The 24,152-nt window shown below is 45.4% G+C and overlaps 1 protein-coding gene across 2 annotated transcripts in view; it reads right to left on the bottom strand.

Annotated features, from left to right (window-relative positions):
• Positions 1-24,152, bottom strand: part of LOC140730856 (kinesin-like protein KIF13B) — a 274,790-nt gene that overhangs the window by 142,015 nt on the left and 108,623 nt on the right. For both annotated transcript variants that reach the window (XM_073051815.1, XM_073051816.1), the window contains exon 3: positions 8,310-8,322. In XM_073051815.1, the coding sequence (XP_072907916.1) occupies positions 8,310-8,322 (13 nt within the window). The remainder of the gene's footprint in view (positions 1-8,309; positions 8,323-24,152) is intronic.

The raw sequence follows: 24,152 nt of genomic DNA, 5'->3' as shown, positions 1-24,152 counted from the left end.
AAGAGAAAATCACTGCTAATGAGGAAACAAAATAAAATCCAGTAAACTGTACACTAATGAAGCTAATGCTATATACATGATATTCAATTTGAAGAGCTATCTAACTAGTCTATCACATAAATCAACATTTATAGTCATAGAGTCAGAGCACACAGGCCCTTCAGCCCATCTAGTCTGTGCCATACTGTTATTTTACAGCCAGACCATAGCTTTCTATACACGTCCCATCGATGTACATATCCAAATTTATCTCAAGTGTTAAAATTGAGACTGGACTGCATCCATCATATCTGCTGTCAGCTCATTCCACACACTCACAACCCTCCGAGTGAAATTTCCCCTCGGGTTCCCCTTAACCTAGGACCTCTAGTTGTAGTCTCACCCAACTTCAATGGGAAAAGCTCACTTGCATTTACCCTATAGATACCCCTCATAATCCTGTATCATCATCATTATGTGCCGTGTCATATGACGTGCACGACCATGGTCTATCCATGCCCATGATTGTTCTTGAAAATTTTTCTACAGAAGTGGTTTGCCATTGTCTTCTTCTGGGCAGTGTCTTTACAAGACAGATGACGCCAGCCATTATCAATACTCTTCAGAGATTGTCTGCCTGGCATCAGTGGATGCATGACCAGGACTTGTGATATGCACCAGCTATTCATACGACCTCCCACCACCTGCTCCCATGGCTTCACATGACCCTGATCAGGGGGTTGGTGGGGTGAGGTAAGCAGGTGCTACACACCTCGCCCAAGGGTGACCTACAGGCTAGCGGAGGAGGGAAAACCTTACATCCCCTAGGTGTTGCTCTACCTAGCCACCTAATATTTTTGTATGCCTCTACCAAATGTTTGAGGCAAACATTTAACATAAAATTTTCCATCTTATATTTATGATATTCATATAGAAAATCAAAATATAATACCGGAAAGCTAGGATAACTTTCAATTAAGTCTAGAAGGTAATTTAGTTTCCAGCCATTCAGCATAAAATACTCAAACCCGGCCTGTATCCAATGTACATGTTGCATTATATTATTGATAACAGCCTACCATCAATAGTTCTGTATTCTACATTATTTCTGAGCCAATTTCCTTTTGCATTATTAGTGAAGTACAAGTTTGAAATAATGGTTTACAACTTAGAACTGCAGGCCCAACATTTTAATGCCAAAATATTTCCCATTTCTGTATGGGGCTTCTGCAAGGCAAGAGTTCAATACTGTCCCAAGGTAGTCACCCTTGAGAACATAGTTCCCAGCTTGGGGTCCACATACCCCTCGGTTAATGGTAGTGGTCCATGGCATAAGAAAAAGGGTTGGAGTCCCTGCTCTGGAGCCAGAACTGTACTTCAACAGTGCTGTTACCTAAAGGGCAGGAATAGTATGGGACTAAGAAGAGAACTTGGAAACTAGCTTGGCTGCATTCCTCATTCCCTCATTCAGAGGCTTGTGCTGCTCCTTGCTGCCCTAATACACTGCACACCTAGAAAACATGTCCTAAAAAAACACTACACTGGTGATTAAAAACTCTGTTTCAAAACTACTGAATGAATTTTGTTTGCTTTGTCCAGAACAGGCTGAACTTAAATATTATTTTAGCTTCTCCCATCTTGGCAAGAGCAGAGTATTTCCTCTCAATCATAACTTGCACCTTGCAGCTGACACAGAGGTCCCCCCTGCAGAACTCTCAACATTTGAACTGCTCTTGCAGTCAGCTTCTCAAGGGCAGGATGATAATGACATTGCAAAATATATAGTAACCAACTGGAAACAGACGTCACACTTCATCCCCCCCCCCCCCCCCAGCCAAACACCGGAAGCAGATGTCCCACTTTCTCCTTCCCCAAACACTGGAAACAGACATCCCACTTCCTCCTTCCCCCAACACTGTAAACAGACATCCCACTTCCCCCTCCCCCACCAACACTGGAAACAGACATCCCACTTCCTCCTCCCCCCAAACACTGGAAACAGACATCCCACTTCCCCCTCCCCCACCAACACTGGAAACAGACATCCCACTTTCTCCTTCCCCCAACACTGGAAACAGACATCCCACTTCCTCCTTCCCCCCAACACTGGAAACAGACATCCCACTTCCTCCTCCCCCCCAACACTGTAAACAGACATCCCACTTCCTCCTTCCCCCAAACACTGGAAACAGACATCCCACTTCCTCCTTCCCCCAACACTGTAAACAGACATCCCACTTCCCCCTCCCCCAACACTGTAAACAGACATCCCACTTCCTCCTTCCCCCAACACTGGAAACATACATCCCACTTCCTCCTCCCCCCCAACACTGGAAACAGACATCCCACTTCCTCCTCCCCCCAAACACTGTAAACAGACATCCCACTTCCCCCTCCCCCCAAACACTGGAAACAGACATCCCACTTCCTCCTTCCCCCAAACACTGTAAACAGACATCCCACTTCCCCCTCCCCCCAAACACTGTAAACAGACATCCCACTTCCCCCTCCCCCCAAACACTGGAAACAGACATCCCACTTCCTCCTTCCCCCAAACACTGGAAACAGACATCCCACTTCCCCCTCCCCCCAAACACTGGAAACAGACATCCCACTTCCCCCTCCCCCACCAACACTGGAAACAGACATCCCACTTCCTCCTCCCCCCAAACACTGGAAACAGACATCCCACTTCCTCCTTCCCCCAAACACTGGAAACAGACATCCCACTTCCCCCTCCCCCCAAACACTGTAAACAGACATCCCACTTCCCCCTCCCCCCAAACACTGGAAACAGACATCCCACTTCCTCCTTCCCCCAAACACTGGAAACAGACATCCCACTTCCCCCTCCCCCCAAACACTGTAAACAGACATCCCACTTCCCCCTCCCCCCAAACACTGGAAACAGACATCCCACTTCCTCCTTCCCCCAAACACTGTAAACAGACATCCCACTTCCCCCTCCCCCCAAACACTGTAAACAGACATCCCACTTCCCCCTCCCCCCAAACACTGGAAACAGACATCCCACTTCCTCCTTCCCCCAAACACTGGAAACAGACATCCCACTTCCCCCTCCCCCCAAACACTGGAAACAGACATCCCACTTCCCCCTCCCCCACCAACACTGGAAACAGACATCTCACTTCCCCCTCCCCCCAAACACTGGAAACAGACATCCCACTTCCTCCTTCCCCAAACACTGTAAACAGACATCCCACTTCCTCCTTCCCCAAACACTGGAAACAGACGTCCCACTTCATCCCCCCCCCCCCCCGCCAAACACCGGAAGCAGACGTCCCACTTTCTCCTTCCCCCAACACTGGAAACAGACGTCCCACTTCATCCCCCCCCCCGCCAAACACCGGAAACAGACATCCCACTTCCTCCCCCCCCCCAACACTGGAAACAGACATCCCACTTCCCCCTCCCCCCAACACTGGAAACAGACATCCCACTTCCCCCTCCCCCCAAACACTGGAAACAGACATCCTACTTCCCCTTCCACCCCAACACTGGAAACAGACATCCCACTTCCCCCTCCACCCAAACACTGGAAACAGACATCCCACTTCCCCCTCCCCCCAAACACTGGAAACAGACATCCCACTTCCCCCTCCACCCCAACACTGGAAACAGACATCCCACTTCCTCCTTCCCCCAACACTGGAAACAGACATCCCACTTTCTCCTTCCCCCAACACTGGAAACAGACATCCCACTTTCTCCTTCCCCCAACACTGGAAACATACATCCCACTTCCCCCTCCCCCCAAACACTGGAAACAGACATCCCACTTCCTCCTTCCCCCAACACTGGAAACAGACATCCCACTTTCTCCTTCCCCCAACACTGGAAACAGACATCCCACTTCCCCCTCCCCCCAAACACTGGAAACAGACATCCTACTTCCCCTTCCACCCCAACACTGGAAACAGACATCCCACTTCCCCCTCCACCCAAACACTGGAAACAGACATCCCACTTCCCCCTCCCCCCAAACACTGGAAACAGACATCCTACTTCCCCCTTCCCCCAACACTGGAAACAGACATCCCACTTTCTCCTTCCCCCAACACTGGAAACAGACATCCCACTTTCTCCTTCCCCCAACACTGGAAACAGACATCCCACTTCCCCCTCCCCCACCAACACTGGAAACAGACATCCCACTTTCTCCTTCCCCCAACACTGGAAACAGACATCCCACTTCCTCCTTCCCCCAACACTGGAAACATACATCCCACTTCCTCCTCCCCCCCAACACTGGAAACAGACATCTCACTTCCCCCTCCCCCCAACACTGGAAACAGACATCCCACTTCCCCCTCCACCCAAACACTGGAAACAGACATCTCACTTCCCCCTCCCCCCAACACTGGAAACAGACATCCCACTTCCTCCTCCCCCCAAACACTGGAAACAGACATCTCACTTCCCCCTCCCCCCAACACTGGAAACAGACATCCCACTTCCTCCTTCCCCCAACACTGTAAACAGACATCCCACTTTCTCCTTCCCCCAACACTGGAAACAGACGTCCCACTTCATCCCCCCCCCCCCCGCCAAACACCGGAAGCAGACGTCCCACTTTCTCCTTCCCCCAACACTGGAAACAGACGTCCCACTTCATCCCCCCCCCCCGCCAAACACCGGAAGCAGACATCCCACTTCCTCCCCCCCCCCAACACTGGAAACAGACATCCCACTTCCCCCTCCCCCCAACACTGGAAACAGACATCCCACTTCCCCCTCCCCCCAAACACTGGAAACAGACATCCTACTTCCCCTTCCACCCCAACACTGGAAACAGACATCCCACTTCCCCCTCCACCCAAACACTGGAAACAGACATCCCACTTCCCCCTCCCCCCAAACACTGGAAACAGACATCCCACTTTCTCCTTCCCCCAACACTGGAAACAGACATCCCACTTTCTCCTTCCCCCAACACTGGAAACAGACATCCCACTTTCTCCTTCCCCCAACACTGGAAACATACATCCCACTTCCCCCTCCCCCCAAACACTGGAAACAGACATCCCACTTTCTCCTTCCCCCAACACTGGAAACAGACATCCCACTTCCCCCTCCCCCCAAACACTGGAAACAGACATCCTACTTCCCCTTCCACCCCAACACTGGAAACAGACATCCCACTTCCCCCTCCACCCAAACACTGGAAACAGACATCCCACTTCCCCCTCCCCCCAAACACTGGAAACAGACATCCCACTTCCTCCTTCCCCCAACACTGGAAACAGACATCCCACTTTCTCCTTCCCCCAACACTGGAAACATACATCCCACTTCCTCCTCCCCCCCCCCAACACTGGAAACAGACATCCCACTTCCTCCTCCCTCCCCCAACACTGGAAACAGACATCCCACTTCCTCCTTCCCCCAACACTGGAAACATACATCCCACTTCCTCCTCCCCCCCAACACTGGAAACAGACATCCCACTTTCTCCTTCCCCCAACACTGGAAACAGACATCCCACTTTCTCCTTCCCCCAACACTGGAAACAGACATCCCACTTTCTCCTTCCCCCAACACTGGAAACAGACATCCCACTTTCTCCTTCCCCCAACACTGGAAACAGACATCCCACTTTCTGTTTCCCCCAACACTGGAAACAGACATCCCACTTCCCCCTCCCCCCAAACACTGGAAACAGACATCCCACTTCCTCCTTCCCCCAACACTGGAAACAGACATCCCACTTCCTCCTCCCCCCCCCCCAACACTGGAAACAGACATCCCACTTCCTCCTTCCCCCCCAATACTGGAAACAGACATCCCACTTCCCCCTCCCCCATCAACACAGGAAACAGACATCCCACTTCCTCCTTCCCCCAACACTGGAAACAGACATCCCACTTCCCCTCCACCCCACCACTGGAAACAGACATCCCACTTCCCCCTCCCCCCAAACACTGGAAACAGACATCCTACTTCCCCCTCCACCCCAACACTGGAAACAGACATCCCACTTCCCCCTCCCCCCAAACACTGGAAACAGACATCCCACTTCCCCCTCCCCCCATCAACACTGGAAACAGACATCCCACTTCCTCCTTCCCCCAACACTGGAAACAGACATCCCACTTCCTCCTCCCCCAACACTGGAAACAGACATCCCACTTTCTCCTCCCCCCCCCAACACTGGAAACAGACATCCCACTTCCCCCTCCCCCCAACACTGGAAACAGACATCCCACTTTCTCCTCCCCCCCCCAACACTGGAAACAGACATCCCACTTTCTCCTTCCCCCAACACTGGAAACAGACATCCCACTTTCTCCTTCCCCCAACACTGGAAACAGACATCCCACTTCCCCCTCCACCCAAACACTGGAAACAGACATCCCACTTCCCCCTCCCCCCAAACACTGGAAACAGACATCCTACTTCCCCCTCCACCCCAACACTGGAAACAGACATCCCACTTCCCCCTCCACCCAAACACTGGAAACAGACATCCCACTTCCACCTCCCCCCAAACACTGGAAACAGACATCCTACTTCCCCCTCCACCCCAACACTGGAAACAGACATCCCACTTCCCCCTCCACCCAAACACTAGAAACAGACATCCCACTTCCTCCTTCCCCCCCAACACTGGAAACAGACATCCCACTTCCCCCTCCCCCCAAACACTGGAAACAGACATCCTACTTCCCCCTCCACCCCAACACTGGAAACAGACATCCCACTTCCCCCTCCCCCCAACACTGGAAACAGACATCCCACTTCCTCCTCCCCCCCAACACTGGAAACAGACATCCCACTTCCCCCTCCACCCAAACACTGGAAACAGACATCCCACTTCCCCCTCCACCCAAACACTGGAAACAGACATCGCACTTCCTCCTTCCCCCAACACTGGAAACAGACATCCCACTTCCCCCTCCACCCCAACACTGGAAACAGACATCCCACTTCCCCCTCCACCCCAACACTGGAAACAGACATCCCACTTCCCCCTCCACCCCAACACTGGAAACAGACATCCCACTTCCCCCTCCACGCAAACACTGGAAACAGACATCCCACTTCCTCCTCCCCCCCCCCCCAACACTGGAAACAGACATCCCACTTTCTGTTTCCCCCAACACTGGAAACAGACATCTCACTTCCTTCTCCCCCCGCAACACTGGAATCAGACATCCCACTTCCTCCTCCCCCCAACACTGGAAACAGACATCCTACTTCCTCCTTCCCCCCCAACACTGGAAACAGACATCCCACTTCCCCCTCCCCCCAAACACTGGAAACAGACATCCTACTTCCCCCTCCACCCCAACACTGGAAACAGACATCCCACTTCCCCCTCCCCCCAACACTGGAAACAGACATCCCACTTCCTCCTCCCCCCCAACACTGGAAACAGACATCCCACTTCCCCCTCCACCCAAACACTGGAAACAGACATCCCACTTCCCCCTCCACCCAAACACTGGAAACAGACATCGCACTTCCTCCTTCCCCCAACACTGGAAACAGACATCCCACTTCCCCCTCCACCCCAACACTGGAAACAGACATCCCACTTCCCCCTCCACGCAAACACTGGAAACAGACATCCCACTTCCTCCTCCCCCCCCCCCCCAACACTGGAAACAGACATCCCACTTTCTGTTTCCCCCAACACTGGAAACAGACATCTCACTTCCTTCTCCCCCGCAACACTGGAATCAGACATCCCACTTCCTCCTCCCCCCAACACTGGAAACAGACATCCTACTTCCTCCCTCCCCCAACACTGGAAACATACATCCCACTTCCTCCTTCCCCCCAACACTGGAAACATACATCCCACTTCCTCCTTCCCCCCAACACTGGAAACAGACATCCTACTTCCTCCTTCCCCCCAACACTGGAAACATACATCCCACTTCCTCCTTCCCCCCAACACTGGAAACAGACATCCCACTTCCTCCTTCCCCCCAACACTGGAAACAGACATCCTACTTCCTCCTTCCCCCCAACACTGGAAACAGACATCCTACTTCCTCCTTCCCCCCAACACTGGAAACAGACATCCTACTTCCTCCTTCCCCCCAACACTGGAAACATACATCCCACTTCCTCCTTCCCCCCAACACTGGAAACAGACATCCCACTTCCTCCTCCCCCCAACACTGGAAACAGACATCCCCCCTCCTCCCCACCCCAACACTGGATACAGACATCCCACTTCCCCCTCCCACCCCAACACTGGATACAGACATCCCACTTCCCCCTCCCCACCCCAACACTGGATACAGACATCCTTCTTCCCCATCCCCCAACTAACACCAGAGAAACAAATTGCTGCCTACCTTTGGTTGGCTCCTGTTTAATCATGTTATCCATATTTTTTCAAGCGGTGGAAAGAAAAATGAAAAAATTAATTATATTCTGCACATGAAGTCCGTATAAATAAACATGCAATACTACTGTCCTGCTCTTGCATGGATCACTGAAGATCTGCACTTGTGAAAAATAATTCTTGGCTCTAGCAATACACAAATCAGTGAAAAAAATTACATGCTAGTTACAAATGTACAATGTGTTAAAATGCATGTTATACCAGCACACTTACATTCAAAATTGCCAGTTGCAACAATAATCCACTGTATTGAATAATACAAAACTATTGATGGGAAAAACACAAGTGCACAACAACCACCAGATTTCAACTAACTACTGTGTGGAACACCAGGCCAAGAACAGTGGTAGAGGCAGGTACATTCAGGTCATTTAAGAGACTCTTAGAGGATAGATTATTAGAGGGATATACAGGAGGGAAGGGCTAGATTGATCTTGTAGTAGTTAAAGAATTGCCACAACTTTGTGGGCTGAAGGGCCTGTACCATTGCTGTACTGTTCAATGTAACTACAAGGCTCAACAATCAGATCCAATTTACAGTCAAGCTCTGCAAATCACTGATTTTGAAATAAACTTATTACTGTAGACTGGAGGCCCGGAAGCAGCCTGCCCCGGGGTCGGGGGCCTATCTGTGTGTGTGAGTGGCTGGGATGAAGGAAAGAGGCTTTCTTTGTTGGTGCTGTTCTGTTGTTGTGGTTGTTGTTTATTTTGCTTGTGTTGTTCTGCTGAAAATTGTGGTCCATACTATGATGGTGCTGCAATATGTGATGACACTTGCAGGCTGCCCTAGCACACCCTTGGTTGTGTTGGTTGCTAACAGAAACGATGCAGTTCAATGCATGTTTCGATGTACGTGTGATAGATACATCAATCTGAATCTGAAATTCTGCAGATGCTGGAAATCTTGAGCAACCCCGCACAACACTGGAAGAACGCAGCAGATCAGGCAGCATCAATGGTGAAGAATAAAGAGTCGACGTTTCAGGCTAAGACCTGCTGAGTTACTCCAGCACTTTGTGGGTGTTGCTAGGAATGGGTGACAAATACTACTCTTGCCAGTGTTATCAATATCCTGAAAAATGCATTAGCAATAACTGAAACAATGGATAAGGGAATCAAAGTTCACAGTAAACTTATCAAAGTGCGTATATATCAATATATACAACCTTGAGATTCATTTCTTGCAGGCATACACAGTAAACCCAAGAAACAATGGAATCAATGAAAGGCCATCCCAACAGGACCAACAACCAAGGTGCAAAAGAAAAACTGCAAATCCAAAAGAAAAATAATAAATAAATGAGGAATAAATATCGACAAAGAATCCTTGAAACTGAATGTCAAACAAGGATGAAATCCACTACCTCACTGTAGCATGATTATGTTCATATTCTATGAATGATTAAATACAAAAGACCAATGTTGAGAACAATCTAGTTGACTTTCAAGTAGTAGCCAAGTGGAGTAATACACATACAAAATACAGGAAGAACTCAACAGATCAGGCAGCAATTTATGGAGGGGAATAAATGGTCGACATTTTGGACTGATATCCTTCAGCAGGACTCCATAGATGCTGCCTGACTTGTTGAGTTTGCCCAGCATTTTGTTGGTGTTACTCTGGATTTCCAGGATCTGCAGAATCTCTTGTGCTCATGCCAAACAGAGTGATGGAATTAATATTAGGATGTACAGGTGACCCCTGCATTCCCAGAATATGGGCCATATTGTGACTTCCATTTATTTATTGATAAGTCGCAGACCAAACCATTCCAGCCCATTGAGCCGCATGGCCCAGCAGTTCCCAACAACTGTCGATTTAACCCTAACCTAATCACAGGACAATATACAATGACCGATCAGTCTACAAACCAGTACATCTTTGGGCTGTGGCAGGAAGTCAGGGCACATGGAGAAAACCCACACATTCCACACACAGGGAGGGCATTCACAGGACACCAGGATTGAATTCTGAACTCTGATGCCCTGAATTGTAACAGAGTCTCGCTACCATGCCACCCTGTTAAAGCTGTGAAAAGCAAAGCTCTTCCTGACGAACACATGCAGTTAGGAGGAGGGATCATTGGGGCATGAAAATAATTTTAAGAACTACAGCTGCTGAAAATGCTCAGCTGGCCAGTTCTGCTAACACTTTGGGTCGAAGAACCTTTGTCACTGAATTGAAATTATAACTGTGGGTCAGACTCTGGGGTGGCATAATCACGTAGTGTGGTTTACAGTACAGGTGACTCAGGTTCAGTTCCAGCTGCTGCCTGTAAGGAGTTTGTATGTTCTCCCCCGTGACCACATGGGTTTCCTCTCGGTGCTCCAGTTTCCTCCCAGAGTCCATTGATGTTCCGGTTGGTAGGTTAATTGGTCATTAAATCAGGGGATTGCTGAACGGCATGGCTTGAAAGGCGGAAAGGCCTATTTCATGCCGTATCTCAATTAAAAAAACAGATCCGAAGCATTAAGAGCAGGGAGCATTGTGTAATTTCCTGGACAGATAACAACAGAGCCAGGTATTTGCTGTCCTACTCCACTCGATGACAGAGTAAGATTTTGGAGGATGGTGTGCATAACCATGTCAATGCCAACAGAAACGCCGAGACAATGTCATATCTTCAGTCACATAGGATGTCATTGCTGACTTTAATAAGGGTTATTTTTGGATATTATAAGAGAGGCTGAAGTTTGACTGAGGGGAATTAACACAAGCAATTCTAACAAATACTGGCCACAAAAACTTGAGAGAAAAGTAAGGCTGGAGAAGGGACAGTAATCTGTTTTGGTCAGAGAAGTCAAAATAAACTACTAAAAAACCGATCACCATGCACAACCAAAATAAAGTCCAAAGGTGACTTACTGAAAGTACTTTTCAGATTGTGTTGAACAGTTTGAAATAAACAGCTAAACTGTCTGGATGAATGATTTTCTAGACTTGGACAAATAATTACAGAAATTGCAGAACTGAACACAACACAAAGAACGTCAAAACTGCTGGTTAGATAAGTCTGGAACAGTACCGGTTTGTAAGCTGTGCACTGCATTGCACATATTAACTTCACTGTGTGCAATAAGTGTGTGGATAGACTAAAGTAATGTACCAGAACACCCACAACTTTTACAAACAAAACAAAACCAGAGGCTTTAGAAGGCATTGGCCAAACTACACATGGAGTACTGTGAGCAGTTTTATCTAAGAAAAGGATGTGCTGACATTGGAGAGGGTCCAGAGGAAGTTCACAAGAATGATCCTGGGATTGAAAGGGTTAGTGTATGAGAAGTATTTGATGGCTCTATGCATGTACTCTCTGGAGCTTAGAAGAATGAGGGGGCAGGGGCTGAATAGAAAGGCGTAGACCAAGTGGACGTGGAGCGGATATTTCCTATACTGGGAGAGTCCAGAACCAGGGGACACAGCCTCAGAATAGAGGGGCATCCATTTTGAACAGAGCTGAGGAGGAATTTCTTTAGCCAGAGGGTGGTGAATCTGTGGAATTCATTGCCACAGACAGCTCTAAAGGCCAAGTCACTGGGTATATTTAAAGTGGAGGCTGATAGTTTCTTGATTAGTGAGGGCATCAAAGGTTACGGGAAAAAGGCAGGAGAATATGGTTGAGAGGGATAATGAATCAGCCGTGATGGAATAGTGTAGCAGACTCAATGGAATGAATGGCTAATTCTGTTCCTATGTTTAATATCTTATGGTCTAACATCTTTCAAATACAACACAAGGTTGTGGATAAGCATGGCTGAGGCAACTGGACAGCTCTTTCGAAGTGCTTTCACAAGCCTGATTGACCAAACAAATCCTGCTGTGCTACATAATGACCAAGACACTACATGAACTGATTCTTCATGACAAACGGTAACTTGGAAAACCACCATTGCTGTCCACAACTGACTCCACCATGTGTGCAAACAGGGGAACTTTGTTTAAGATAAAAGTCCCTTGTATATGCTGCATTCATTTCACAGACTGGTATCAGTACCTCCTATGTAAATAGTAATCAGTTTCATGATTGTGCAACTGGGGGCTACAAGCCAAGATTTCTATGCAGGTAGATGTATCTATTGACTTATTCTCAAAATTATAACTGATCAGGAAAGAAATAGGAATGGAAATTTAGCCTGCACAATTATGACAACACCATGCAGATACAAACATATCTGTGTTTCATATAAATAAAGATTGATCAAGTGTTATTTACCGCACAAGACTCAACATAGAATAAACTGGATAGTCAAGCTTCATTGACAAAGAGATTGTGTCTTACCTTGTGGCTCAAAGATGCAACAAGAATCTATACTCAGTGGCCACTTTATTAGGTACACCTGCCATCTGTTCGTTACTGCAAATATCTCATCAGCCAATCACGTGGCACCAGCTAAGAGCGTGAAAGCCTGCAGACATGGTCAAGAGGTTCGATTGTTGTCCAGACCAAACATCAGAATGGACAGAAATGTGATTAAGTAACTTTGACTGTGGAATGATTGATGCTGTCAGACAGGATGGTTTGAGTATCTCAGAAACTGCTGAACTCCTGGGATTTTCACACACAACAGTCTCTAGAGTTTACAGAAAATGGCGTGAAAAACAAAAAGAAACATCCAGTGAGCGGCAGTTGTATGGTCAAAAATGCTTTGTTAATGAGAGAGGTCAGACTGATTCAAGCAGACAGGAAGACAACAGCAACTGAAATAACTACGTGCAGAAAGTATCTCTGAACACAACACATCGGACGGACCTTGAAGTGGATGGGCTACAGCAGAAGACCACAAATGTCACTCAATGTCACTTTATTAGGTACAGGAGGAAGATTATAAAGTGGCCACTGATTGTATGTGCATGATTTTCCAGAAACAATCTGAGTGCCTGCTCCTTAGATGCACAAACACCAAAGCTGAGAGAACATATCAAATTCATTTGCAGTAAATCAGCTAAAGAGGTAATGCTTCGCAGCACCGTTTTATGGTTTCAGTTAGCAGGATTGCTTAGAAACTGTGGATTCATCCATTCCATGCAAGACATGGTGACACAAACCCAAAGGGACTGTTGTGCTTTAAATGAGGCAGTGTACCACCAACGTCACATCAACCAGCTCAGGTGCTAATTCCTGAAACAAAGCCAAGTTTCTCACTCGTGCACCCTCACCTTAAATGGCCAGTCTCACTATTTAAAAATGAAATAAACCACAGCACTCAGAGTCATTCATTATCAGTGACGGCATTGAAATTAATCTGTTTGTAGCGGATGAAAGATGGAAGTGATTTGTGGAAAGTAACAAGGTCAAGGTTGGTTCCTGCGAGGAATGGAGTACCTGGGGAGAAGGCACTCGCACCATTGGTGAGTTACAGGAGAAAGTTACTTGCTTGTCAAGATTTAGCTCAGAGCTTTAAGCCGCACATATCAATTTAACACACACAAGAGGCTAAAGGGACTCAGTAGTACTGTCAGCCAACATCTACAGAGGGGAATAACAGTGTTCTGGGTAGAGACTCTTCTTCAGGACTGGAAAGGAAGGAAGAAGAACCCAGAATAAGGGGAGGGGAAGGAGTTGGCAGGTGATAGGTGAAGCCAGGTGAGAGGGAAAATGGGTGAGTGGGGAAGGGAGGATGAAGAGGAATAAACATATTCCTCCCTCCACAGATATGACTTGACCGTATCTGCAGAATCTCTGAGTGTTTATATATTAAATTAAACCCATTCTATCTCAACTGCATTCTAGTCCATGGTCAGCAATCTATTTCTGTCTCTGGCAATACTACCTGAAGGATATCAAATATCTCCCAGCATTTTCCATTATTTTGTCGTTACAACATGCAGTTTTTTTTGCTTTCTTAGTTTTATTTCATCATAATCAGAGTTCACCTTTTCTTTCAAGACAGTTTCCATTAAAAACAATCTGTGTTACTTGATTTAAAAAAAAGAGATTTTTTAAAAGAACAGTATGTTACCAAGTTTGACAAGAAATTGGCCATAAGACCTAAGAACAAAATTAGGCCATTTGGCACCTGCTTTGAGTTTGCTCCGCCATTCCATCATGGTTGATTAACTATCCTTCTCAACCTCATTCTACTGTCTCCCAGTAATTGTAGTTGCCCTGACTAATCAAGAACCTATCAACCTCCACTTTAAATACACCCAATAATTGTTTGTGGCAATGAATTCCACAGATTCACTACCCTCTGGCTAAAGAAATTCCTACTTATTTCTGTTCTAACTGCACGTTCTTCTATTCTGAGGCAGTACCCTCTGGTCCGAGACTCAGTCCACATACTTTATTTTCATTACTTCATTTAAATAAGGCTACATTCTTCAATTCTCCTCCAGAAGATGTAATTTCTCTCCTACCGCTTTCCTACTCAAGAAGCAAATGAAAACAAGCAGCTACTGTTAACGCACTCACACAACAGAGAGCCTTCAGCATTCCTGAAATAGCTCACTGACTGCTTCAAAGGGGAACTTAATTTCTTTTGCTGAGTTGCAGTATCACTTTGTCAGGGAGGGCTTAAGTATATAATATGGCACCACAATACTGCAGAGGAAATAACCTCCACACTGTGCTGAAGGACACAAATGGTACTGGCTTCCTAATAAGAATATTTTTATTTAAAAACAACAGATTCAAATATTATCAGGAAGACCTTGACTGTGGAGGCATAGAAGTTGCCTCTGGCCACCAATTGAGCCTGACCTTAGGTACTCTCTGTGTATCATATGTCCACTCACACCATGGTTTCATGAGCAAGCCTCCAGGTGGCTATGGATCAAGAGATGTGGCCCATGGACTAATGCTGCTGGGACACACGCCAGAGCCTGATCAACTGGGCAGGGGTGTCTAACCCAAAACACCCATGGGCCCCAGGTTACGTCACTGATGATGTGTTCCAGCGCATCCTGCAGATGCTCCAGGTTCTTGCTCCATCTCACAACAGCGATGGGTCAATAACTGGCAGCTGTCTACTTTCTTAGTTTTGACACTGACCTCAGTAAGAAAATCCAAATCAAAACTTGGGAATTTACTTTTTCTACATCACATTTTCCTTGTATAGGACAATGCTAATGTTGTTAGAGAAGGTGTTAATATTACGATACATACATGTTAACATAACCACAAAATCCTTTACTACTGGAATTAGACTTTGTTCTTGTTTCTCGCTTTCAAACCACAGGTATCAAATTATAGTAATATAGCTCCAATTAATTTAATTACAATAGGAGTCCCAAGAAACTTCAAAGTTCAAATTCAGCAGTTTAACACAATCTGAATAACACAGGCACAATCAAGCAGCAAACACCATTCATCAAAATCTTGCTTTAAAATACAAATTCATAAATGAAATCACACCTTACTAAAAATACAAGCCTGATCCAGTTTTAGAGTCGGAATACCAATAATTATATTATGACTGATCAGTTATTATAGATAGGGCAGTTTATATTAACTGTCCAGATATAATAATACAGGATAAACAAGAATAAATTATTTCTAGATATAAGCCATTCCAAACACACAATTTAAATAAATTAATAAGTACAAAACACCAGAAATATGCTGAATTAAAAGAGGAAATTGAAAGACTATACATTGCCCCGACAGTAATATCTACAACTGGTATCATCCCAAAGGCACTACATAATAATATTAAATAATTAGGGCTACACAGTATATATGTAAATCTTCAGAAAGCCACAATACTGAACACCCACTAGAATTGTCTGATAAATGAGCATGCATGTATATCAGGTTTTACCAGCTTGAGCTGATAATAAATGAATAAACCAATAATACAGAGAACATGAGCTGTAGGGGCCTTGAAAGAAAGTTGTAGTATCAGTTCAGTGCTGAGGTAAGTGAAGTTATCCATGCTGGTTCAGGAGCCTGACGGCTAAAGGATAATAACTGTTCCTAAACCTGGTGGTGCAGTAACAACTGAACCTCTTGGCCACGTCTGTATACTTTTATGCATTGAGTTGCTGCCACATGATTGGCTAATGAGATATTTGCATTAACTAGCAAGTGTACAGGTATACCTAATAAAATGCATTCTGAGTATACAATGAAGAGTCTAGTGTATCCATAGGAGTGACGGAACTTCCTTTCTTCCACACTGGCAAGTGCTCACAATTTTATATTTAAGTCATCAATTTCAACGCTTTCCTTAAATTCAATACATCTTTAACTGTTGCTCTCACCTCACCTGTCAGGATGTACAAACCCATTCCAACAGGTGATGTGGATTACTCAAAATTTCACAGTGTAATAGTGACTGTCTTGTTGAGGCATCATTCTGTTCTGAGCTCAGGAAAGTGTCAGTGAATGTAAGAAGCAAATACACATTCACACACCTGCCTGCTTGGAAAGTTATAGATGTGTATGGAAGTCTAATGGAGCAAAGAACAGTTTAATCAATTAACAGACCCGGACACAGTATAGTTTTCAACCATCTTGGTGCATCACACTCTTAAAAAAATAAATGCAACTGTATTAAAGGTCAAGATTTCCAGTCTATGATCACTTTAACATCAATTCATGGACGACTGCAATTAACATCAATTCTTTTGGACTACAGACAGTAAAATTAGTAGCATTTTATAAATAGAAGCCCAAAAGGGCTTTCTGGGCAACCTTCAATCTCCAGATCAAATAGTTTGCCAGAACTATCGATGGCCACTGAATGACTGAGACACCCAGCACATGGAAAAATACCTATACAACACCAACAAAGGAGGAATACAATGAACTGAGGAAGATAGGATTTTTAAAAATTGGAAGCTTCATGCATCTGTGTTTCAATGTCAATAGGAATTTAACCAACCATTATATCTTGAAGTCAGATTGGGGACAGAAAACTCATCAATAATTAACAACACACACAAAATGCTGGTGGAACACAGCAGGCCAGGCAGCATCTATAGGGAGAAGTGCTGTCGATGTTTCGGGCCAAGATCCTTCGTCAGGACTAACCGAAAGGAAAGATAGTAAGAGATTTGAAAGTAGTGGGGGGAGGGGGAAATGCGAAATTATAGGAGAAGACTGGAGGGGGTGGGATGAAGCCAAGAGCTGGAAAGGTGATTGGTGAAAGTGATACAGAGCTGGAGAAGGGAAAGGATCATGGGACGGGAAGCCTCGGGAGAAAGGTGGGGGGGGGGGGGGGGGGAAGCACCAGAGGGAGATGGAGAACAGGCAAACAACTAAATATGTCAGGGATAGGGTAAGAAGTGGAGGAGGGGCATTAACGGAAGTTAGAGAAGTCAATGCTCATGCCATCAGGTTGGAGGCTACCCAGCCGGTATATAAGGTGTTGTTCCTCCAACCTGAGTTTGGATTCATTTTGACAGTAGAGGAGGCCATGGATAGACATATCAGAATGGGAATGGGATGTGGAATTAAAATGTGTGGCCACTGGGAGATCCTGCTTTTTCTGGTGGACCGAGCGTAGGTGTTCAGCGAAACGGTCTCCCAGTCTGCGTCGGGTCTCACCAATATATAAAAAGGCTACACCGGGAGCACCGGACGCAGTATACCACACCAGCTGACTCACAGGTGAACTGTCGCCTCACCTAGAAGGACTGTCTGGGGCCCTGAATGGTGGTGAGGGAGTAAGTGTGAGGGCAGGTGTAGCACTTGTTCCGTTTACAAGGATAAGTGCCAGGAGGGAGATCGGTGGGAAGGGATGGGAGGGACGAGTGGATAAGGGAGCCGCGTAGGGAGCGATCACTGCGAAAAGCAGAAGGGGGGGAGGGAAAGATGTGCTTGGTAGTGGGATCCCGTTGGAGGTGGCGGAAGTTACAGAGAATTATACGTTGGACCTGGAGGCTGGTGGGGTGGTAGGTAAGGACAAGGGGAACCCTATCCCGAGTGGGGTGGCGGGTGGATGGGGTGAGGGCAGATGTGCGGGAAATGGGAGAGATTAATTTTCTGGGGTCTGCAGATGGAAGATCTTCTGATCCTTGCAGGATCAATAATTAATTCTATTTCAAATTTGCAAAGGTTCAGAATTAATTTATATTACAAATTATTTAAAGAGCAGATCTTTAAGGGGAGAACTCCAGACTTTACATTTTTTATGCCTAATGGTCCATTTACCAACGATGAATTAAAAGTGTGTGCAGGTTTTAGTTGGGTATTGAATTCCCACCCTTGGCAATTCAAAATTAGGTTAAGTGAGCCTGAATTGCGAATGTTCCTTTATGACACTGCCCTTCCTCTTAATGTGCTACATTGGAAGACATATTGGGCTCTGACTGAAGACAATTGTAGAGGTGAGAGTAAATAATAATGTTGTAATAAGGAAGTATTAAGCCTTTGGATCAATGTTCATGACCAACGCCTTTCACTTACCTGCTTCCTTGTAAAATCAGCATTAGCAAATCATAGGACAGCCTTGTTCAATCTGCTGCCTTCTACATATTTTTATTGTTGTTTCTAAACATTTTGTTGCTTAGCACTAGTAAGTGAAACCTTAGTCAATCTGAACCATAAATTGATAATCCGATGGATTTGGGCTGAAAAGCAAAACACTACAAAATACTCTTCACTCAGCAGGTGGTGACAGTGTGCAACAAGCTGCCAGTGGAAGTGGTGGATACCGGTTTAATTTCAACATTGAAGATAAGTACATAGATGGGAGGGGTACAGAGGGCTATGATACAGGTGCAGGTCGATAGAACTAAGCAGAATAACAGCCCAGCAGGGACTAGACGGGCTGAAGGGCCTGTTTCTGTGCTGCAGTGTTCCATGACTGACTGAAATAAAGTGTTGGAGACTTACAACACATCTGGGGAGAGAGGGAGCAGTTCTGCCTTCTACACAGCATAAATCACAACCTTACAGCATTGATCCAACTTGTATAAAGTGGCACCCTGTTGTTAGTCAAAATAAACAGTGGCATAGCAAAATTCATACAGGAACATTCTGAAGTACACAGATGCTTTCAAACAAGGGAAGTGACAGCCAAAAACTAGAACTGAAGAGAATCAATGCTTCAGAACTGCAAATGGATCCTCGATTTCCTCACTTGCAGACCCCAATCAGTTTGGATTGGCAACAACATCTCCTCCACAATCTCTATTGCAAGGCTGCGTGCTTAGTCCCGTGCTCTACCTGCTTTACACTTACGACTGTGAGGCTACGCACAGCTCCATGGCTTCCTTACGATACCAGTTGTTGGCTGAATCAAGGGTGGCAACAAATCAGCATTTCAGAGGGAGATGGAAAATCTGGCTGAGTGGTGCCACAACAACCACCTCTCATTCAATGTCAGCAAAAACAAGGAACTGATTTTCAACTACAGGAGGAAGAAGCCGTTGGTCCATGAACCAGTCCTCATTAAGGGATCAGAGGTGAAAAGAGTCAGTATCTTTAAATTCTTGTGAGCTATCATATCTTAGGATCTGCCTTGCAAACAGCACTCAAGTATAATTACAAAGAAGGTATGACAGTGCCTCTACTTTCTTAGAAACTTGTGCAGGTTTGATGTGTCATCTATGTTTTACAAACTTGCTTGAGTTTTTTGAGGTATTGTTGATGATTGATAAGGGTAGGCTTTTTCAGATTTGCAGGCTGTGACTAGTGCAGTAGTGAGAAGGAAATGCTTGAGCCTCATCTATTCATGATATAAATCAGCAACTTGTCTGATTGGGGGGACGGAGGAGTGAGGTTAGTTAATCCGTTTTCTCTAGCAAAGTGATTAACCTCACCCACCACTGTACTTCACTTGACATATTGTTTTCCACTATGGTGATTACATCCTAATTACAACTCACATTTGCACTTAGTTTTGAGTTAGTAGCAAATACAGAATTGTTAATTTGATTCCCTCAGCTAAATTGTTGATATACAGCATGAACAGATGAGGCCTAAGCATTTACTTTTCAGTATCCCACTGGACACAACCATCCAACACAACAATGGTTACTCCTATTGTTTCCTGTCTGTTAACCATTTCTCAACCCTATTATTCTAATTTTGTTTGGCAGAGGAAAGAATTCATGGAGGTATGGATTCCTTTAACCAAAAGAGCAAAGTATAAGATGATCATTCAGGCAAAATTCTGGGTAAGGCTCAAAAGGCCTTAAGAATACAAGTAAAAGAGTAAACACAATACCTTCTTTCACAAGTCAGAAACTTGAAAAGTCTGAAAGGAAGAGGAGCAAAAAGGTCTGAAAAAGTTCAAATGATCTTTACTTGTATTGAGTTTATCAGTGAGAAACTTATTCAATTTCTACCAGCAGATACTTGCTAAATTATTGGGGCTGATTTTATTATTAAATTTAGAAAACAATGTCTAAGCTAAGGAAGCTGATTCAATAAATTTAGATTAGGCATAAAAGTGATAAAGCTGCCAACTCAAATTGATGCAAAACTAACAGGAAGGATAGAGGATTTGGAAGCTTTTAAAAACCTACACAGAGTAAATAAAAGAATCAGTAGTGGGAAAAGATGAAATATGAAAGCAAGCTAGCAAACAACATCAAAGTAGATAGTAAAAGCTTCTTCAAGTATGAAAAAAAAGAGAAGATAGTGGATATAGGACCACTAGAAAATGAAGCCGGAGAAATAATAACAGAGGTCAAGGAGATAGCAGATGAACTAAATGAATATTTTGCATCAGTCTTCACTGTGGAAGACACTAGCAGTGTGCCAGATGTTGAAGGGTGTGAGGGAAGAGAAGTGAGTGCAGTTACTGTTACAAGGGAGAAGGTGCTCAAAAAGCTGAAAGACCCAAGGGTGCATAAGTCACCTGGACCAGATGAACTGCACCCTAGGGTTCTGAAAGAGATAGCGTTAGAGATTGTGGAGGCATTAGCAAAGATCTTTCTAAAATCATTGGACTCTGGCATGGCACCAGAAGACTGGAAAATTGCAAATATCACTCCACTCTAAAAATGAGGAGAAAGGAAATTATAGACCAGTTAGCACCTCAGTGGTTAGGAAGATGTCGGAGTCAGTTGTTAAGGTGAGGTTATAGAGTACTTGGTGACACAGGAAAAGATAGGACAAAGTCAGCATGGTTTCCTTAAGGGAAAATCTTGCATCACGAAACTGTTAGAATTCTTTGAGGAGATTACAAGTAGGATAGATAAAGGGGATGCAATGGATGTTGCATATTTGGCCTTTCAGAAGATCTTTAACAATCTGCCACACAAGGCTGCTTACCAAGTTAAGAGCCCACAGTATCACACGAAAATTACTGGCATGGTTAGATTGGTAGGAGGAAGCGAGTGGGAATAAAAGGATCCTTATCTGTTTGGCTGCCAGTGACTAGGGTGTTCTGCAGGGATCAATGTAGGGACCATTTCTTTTCATGATTTAGATGATGGAATAGATGGCTTTGTTGCTAAGTTTGCAGATGATACAAAGATTGGTGGAGGAGCAAGTAGTGTTGAGGAAACAGGTAGGCTGCAGAAGGACTTAGGCAGATTAGGAGAATGGGCAAGAAAGTGGCAAATGAAATATAATGTTCAAAAATACATGGTTTGGTAGTAGAAATAAATGTGCAGGATAATTTATCAACAAGGAGAAAATCCAAAAATCTGAGATGCAAAGGGACTTGAGAGCCTTGTGCAGAACACCCTGAAGGTTAACTTGCAGGTTAAGTCAGCGATGAGGATGACAAATGCAATGTTAGCATTCATTTCAAGAGGTCTAGAATACAAGAGAGATGTGATGCTGAGGCTTTATAAGGCACTGGTGAAGCCTCACCTTGAGTACTGTAAGCAGTTCTTAGCTCCTCATTGAAGAAAAGATCTGCTAGTATTGGAGAGGATTCAGAGGAGGTTCACAAGGATGATTCCGGCAATGAAAGCGTTATCATACGAGGAACATTTGATGGCTTTGGGTCTGTTCTTGCTGGAATTCAGAAGGATGTGGTGGGGGGGGGGGGGGGGGGGAGAATCTCATTGAAACCTTTCAAATGTTAAAAGGCCTAAACAATCAATGGATGTGGAAAGGATGTTTCCCATGGTGAGGGTGTCTGGGACAAGAGGGCACAGCCTCCGGATAGAGTTGTGACCATTTAAAACAGTGGTACCGAGAAATTTCTCCACCCAAAGGGTGAATTTGTGGAATTTGTTACCACAGGCAGCTGCAGAGGCCATGTCATTAGGTATATTTAAGGCAGAGATTGATAGGTTCTTGATTGGACAAGATATGGGGGAGAAGGCCAGGGAATGAGAGGGGGGAAAGGATCAGCCATGATTGAATGGCAGAGCAGACTAGATGGGCCAGATGTCCTAATTCTTCTCCTACGTCTTATGGTCTTAAAACATTCCACAAGAGGATCAGGCTGTTCTTACCTTGCCCAAACCAATTCCTTCCTCGATCATGAGGAACGACAATCAACAATCATGCTCGTTTGTGGTACATTGGTGGAGCCACAGGAGCAACCACATTCACTTACATATGAACAGGTGCCATTAAAATGCTGCAAGAAAATTTTAACTAAATAACACAAAACAGGATAGCTGCAGGTGCAACTGGTGTTCTCTGAGGTTGTCACCTTGTTGCGGTGGAGAGGCTTGTGAGTTCAGAGATCCTGAAAACAATACCATCTGACGCTTGGCTCCTGGTAGAGCCACCCACGGCAGTAAGGTCAAGGGGAAGGTTCCAGGCAAAGAGCGATCAATTGAAGACCTCAATGGTGGAGCTGGTGGAAGATAATGACACATCACAATAGCAGTGAAAGCAGAGGAAGGCTACAGCAGTGAAGGGTCCCCAGTTGTCTTACATTCCATGTCACTGGGCCTTGACCCCGAACCCTCGAGGACTGTGTGACAGCTGCCTATGCATCTGTCCCCATGTTAAACAAAATCATGCACAGGCAACCTCCATTGCAGGAATAATTCCTGAGGAGAACATCGTACTCAACTTGAGTGATCACACTATTACTATGTGTCCAGAGTACAAAAATCCCTCAGTAGTCAAAGGTGCATTCTCAGGAACATGGGTCAGCCATTTACCAGTAAGGAATGGGAAGGCCTCTTCACCTGGGACTGCAAGTCTGAAATTATCTACTTTAGAGACCTGGGGATACTCAGTTGTTGAGTATATTTGAAGCAGAGATTGAAAGAATTTAGACCCCAAGGAAAAAGGAGGATGGGAGGATTGTGTGGGAAATCAAATTAAGCCATAATCTAATTGAAAAGCACAGCCTACTCTTCTTCCAATTGTATTTCTGGATTAAGACCTAAACTCTTTCAATTACTAAGCCAGGTATAGCAATTCCTGACTAACTGACTACAGGTAGTCCCCGAATTACGAACATCCGACTTAAAGACAACTCGTACTTACGGACCGAGGAAGGAGAACGCCGTCTGCCATTTTAAGTCAGATCTCGACGCCGTCCACCATTTTAAGTTGGATCGCAACGCTGTCTGCCATTTTAAGTCGTTGCCATTGACACTGTGTTGAGTGTTTAACTTTGTATTTGGCTTAAATTTTTCTTACTAAGATTCACCCTGACCCCGCCCCCCCTACCCCTGTTCCAGTCGGCTGGTGGCGCAGTGAGATCAGCGAGTTCGATCTAGTGACAGACCACTCCCGTGCCAGGTTGATGTTGATCCAGTGATTCCCGTACCATCTGTACTGGGTTAATGTTGAGCTCACAACTCGACCTTGTAAAAAAAAACACTGCCACCTCCAGTTTAAATACCCATGTGGAATATTGTGGAGGATCAAATACCCAAATCCAGCACAGCCCACACCTCACACTTGTCCCATTTAACCTGTCTCAGTACAGTGGTCCTTAGGACCCAGCGGACCTCGGGAGCCGGCGGAGCTCG

This window comes from Hemitrygon akajei, chromosome 7, assembly GCF_048418815.1.
Source record: "Hemitrygon akajei chromosome 7, sHemAka1.3, whole genome shotgun sequence".
Classification (NCBI taxonomy): domain Eukaryota; kingdom Metazoa; phylum Chordata; class Chondrichthyes; order Myliobatiformes; family Dasyatidae; genus Hemitrygon; species Hemitrygon akajei.
The sequence above is the reverse complement of the archived record's forward strand: the minus strand, read 5'-3'. Positions and strand labels throughout refer to the sequence as shown.